Below are 2,796 nucleotides of genomic sequence, written 5' to 3' on the forward strand. Positions count from 1 at the left end.
TATCCAGGGTCAACTTGTGGACTCAGAGGCAGGTCCAGGATAGAAAGATGTTTGTGGGACTGTCAAAGGTGTGTGTGTATGACAGTTATAGGGCAGGGGGAGGATGAGTTTCCTCAGGGAAGTGTGTTGGTGGAAGATGAGGGGGTGTGGCATGTCCCCTGGACCCTTGGGAGACTCCACTCTCACTTGTTCTCCACACCATTCTCCCATCCTCAAAGGTCCTCCCTTCGTGGGACCTGCAGTGAGTGGGTTTAGAGGTCAGGGAGTGGAAATCAAAGGCCTGTTAAACCACACACAATGGATGGCTGGACTTAACACTCTCTGAGAACCAGTCTTCCTGGCTCCCTGTCTTGGATAGCTTGCTGCAGAGCTGGGAGGCTCCTGGTATAGGCCTTGTCTTTGCTGTTCTTCTCCCTGTCCTGGTGTGTGTGTGTGTGTGTGTGTGTGTGTGTGTGTGTGTGTATGGGACTCAGATGACCACTTAGCTTGGCTTCCTCTGAGAGAACCGCATGAAACATGCGCCCCCCATACCTCTCTGTTTGTCTACAAATCACTGGGAACATCATATTTATTAATGGGGTTGAGGTACTCTATTGACAAATATAAAATCCCCACCAGCCATCAAGTCCCTGGGGGCTCAGGATCTAGGGACTCAAGGGTGCTTCCCATCGTCTGCTAGCTCTTGGATGAACTTCCAGAGTCCCCACAACTTTATTCCCCACCTGACCTGCTGCAGCTTTTGCCCATTTTCCTGGGTGGCTTCAGTGGACAGAGAGTAACCTCATAACCCTACCTGCAGGTCACGGATACACACCTGCATCCACTGTGGCCATCCCGGCCTTTGTTAGGATCGTGCTCTCATCTTGGGTGTGACCTCCTTTGGAGATCACATATGGTGGGCACGTATCTGGTAGTTGGTGCCTCCTGGAAGCTTTCCGGCGCCGGGGACGGAAGACCTCCATGCATCTCTTGCCCACGAGGTAGGCGACCTCACTGAGGTTGAGTAGGATACAAATGGCTGCTGTGACTACCATGAAGTAGGTGAAGACCTTCTTCTCTGTGGGTCGGGCAATGTAACAGTCCACGATGTGGGGGCAGGGATCCACAGAGCAAGCTACCACTCGGGGCATGTCATAGTCTTTGTAAATACAATGGAAGATGTAGAGAAATCCCGAGTCCACAGCAGCCTTGAAGATAAGACTCAGAAGGTACGTCCACCACAGGCCACCCCTCTTCTTGCTCGGATTGCTGTACAGGGCTGGGGCGTTGGGTCCATATTTGAGGCGGTGTTTTCTTTCCCGCTCTTCTCGATAGGCCACGTGCATGACCACTAGCAGGGAAGGACAGGTGACCAAGATGAGTTGCAGGGCCCAGAGGCGCACATGGGACACGGGGAAGAACTCGTCATAGCAGACGTTGGGGCAGCCTGGCTGCTTGGTGTTGCAGACGAAATCCTTCTGGTCGTCATCCCACACCTCCTCCGCTGCCACTACATACACCAGTACCCGGAAGATGAAGACCACCGACAGCCAGATGCGGCCCAGTGCTGTGGAGTACTTGTTCACGCCGCTCAGGATTCCCTGAAGAAATCCCCAGTTCATGCTGGCCGTGTCCTAGGTGCCTCACGTGAACGTGTGTGCACTGGTGCGCTAACTTCTCAGGCCCTGGGAGTAACGAGGCCTGGGAGAACCTGCAGACGGATGCCTTTGTAAATGAGGTTAAGGACTAAACTGTTTCACAACAACCATGAGGCCATTTGTGTCCTCATTCACAGTGACTCAGAGATGGGACGGGGACAGTCCCCATTTCACAGGAAAGTGTGTGAAGGCTGAGAGGTCAGAGGTCTCATGCCCGAGATCTCACAGCAGCAAGTAGCACAGGTGGTCTTGAACCCTGGTCTTCAGATTCCAAAAGTTAGCGTCTATTTCCTTCTACAAAGTAACAAGCACGTGGGAGATAAATACCACATTTGTCATGCCAGCCAGCCCGTGTCTCAACCACAGTGGCCCAGAGATTTCTAGAGTCAGATGGCTTTGGGGACTGGATGAAGGCAAGAAGGGACAGGGTAGGCAGGCCTTAACAGTGTCAGATTTGTTGAATTTTTCCTGAACCTGGCATGGACAGGGCCCTGGGTTGGGAATGTCCACCCTGGCCCCTTTGGAGATTTCTCAGGACAGTCTCTATCCTTACTCCTATTGTGGCTCTGGAACTTTCTGAGACATCCCTTTCCAAACTAAACATAGGCTCTTCTGCAATCAGTATGGCTTGGCATCTTTCCCACCCTGCTGTGTCAGTGCAGAACAGATAGACATTCTTTTTTATTCATCTCTTTTATTGTCTTGAGATCTGGACCACAGTGGGTCCCTCTGGAATTCCAACCATTTCATTGGGCTGTGTGTGTGTACGTGTACGTGTATTTGTGTGTGTATGTGTGTACCTGTGTGTTTTTATGTGTATGTGTTTGTGTGTATGTGTGTGTATATGTGTTTGTGTGTGTATACATGTGTGTTTGATGTGTATGTGTGTGTTTGTGTGTATGTATATGTGTTTGTGTATGTATGTATGTGTTTATGTGTGTATGTGTGTGTATTTATGTGTATATGTGTATATGTGTGTTTGTGTGTGTATATATGTGTACCTGTGTGTTTTTGTGTGTGTGTGTTTGTATGTGTGTGTGTTTATGTGTATGTGTGTGTATTTATGTGTATATGTGTATATGTTTTTGTGTGTGTATGTATGTGTGTGTATATATATGTATTTGTGTGTGTATGTGTGTGTTTGTGTGTGGGTGTATGT

General features: G+C 49.5%; 1 protein-coding gene across 1 annotated transcript in view; it reads right to left on the reverse strand.

The window, feature by feature from the left end:
• Positions 1 to 551: 551 nt before the first annotated feature.
• Positions 552 to 2,796, reverse strand: part of Gjb4 (gap junction protein beta 4) — a 3,017-nt gene continuing 772 nt past the window's right edge. The window contains exon 2 of the mRNA XM_028759972.1: positions 552 to 1,931. Coding sequence (XP_028615805.1) covers positions 801 to 1,601 — 801 coding nt within the window. The 5' untranslated portion in view covers positions 1,602 to 1,931 and the 3' untranslated portion in view covers positions 552 to 800. The remainder of the gene's footprint in view (positions 1,932 to 2,796) is intronic.

The sequence above is a fragment of the Grammomys surdaster genome, unplaced genomic scaffold (genome assembly GCF_004785775.1).
Source record: "Grammomys surdaster isolate TR1022 unplaced genomic scaffold, NIH_TR_1.0 126313, whole genome shotgun sequence".
Taxonomy (NCBI): domain Eukaryota; kingdom Metazoa; phylum Chordata; class Mammalia; order Rodentia; family Muridae; genus Grammomys; species Grammomys surdaster.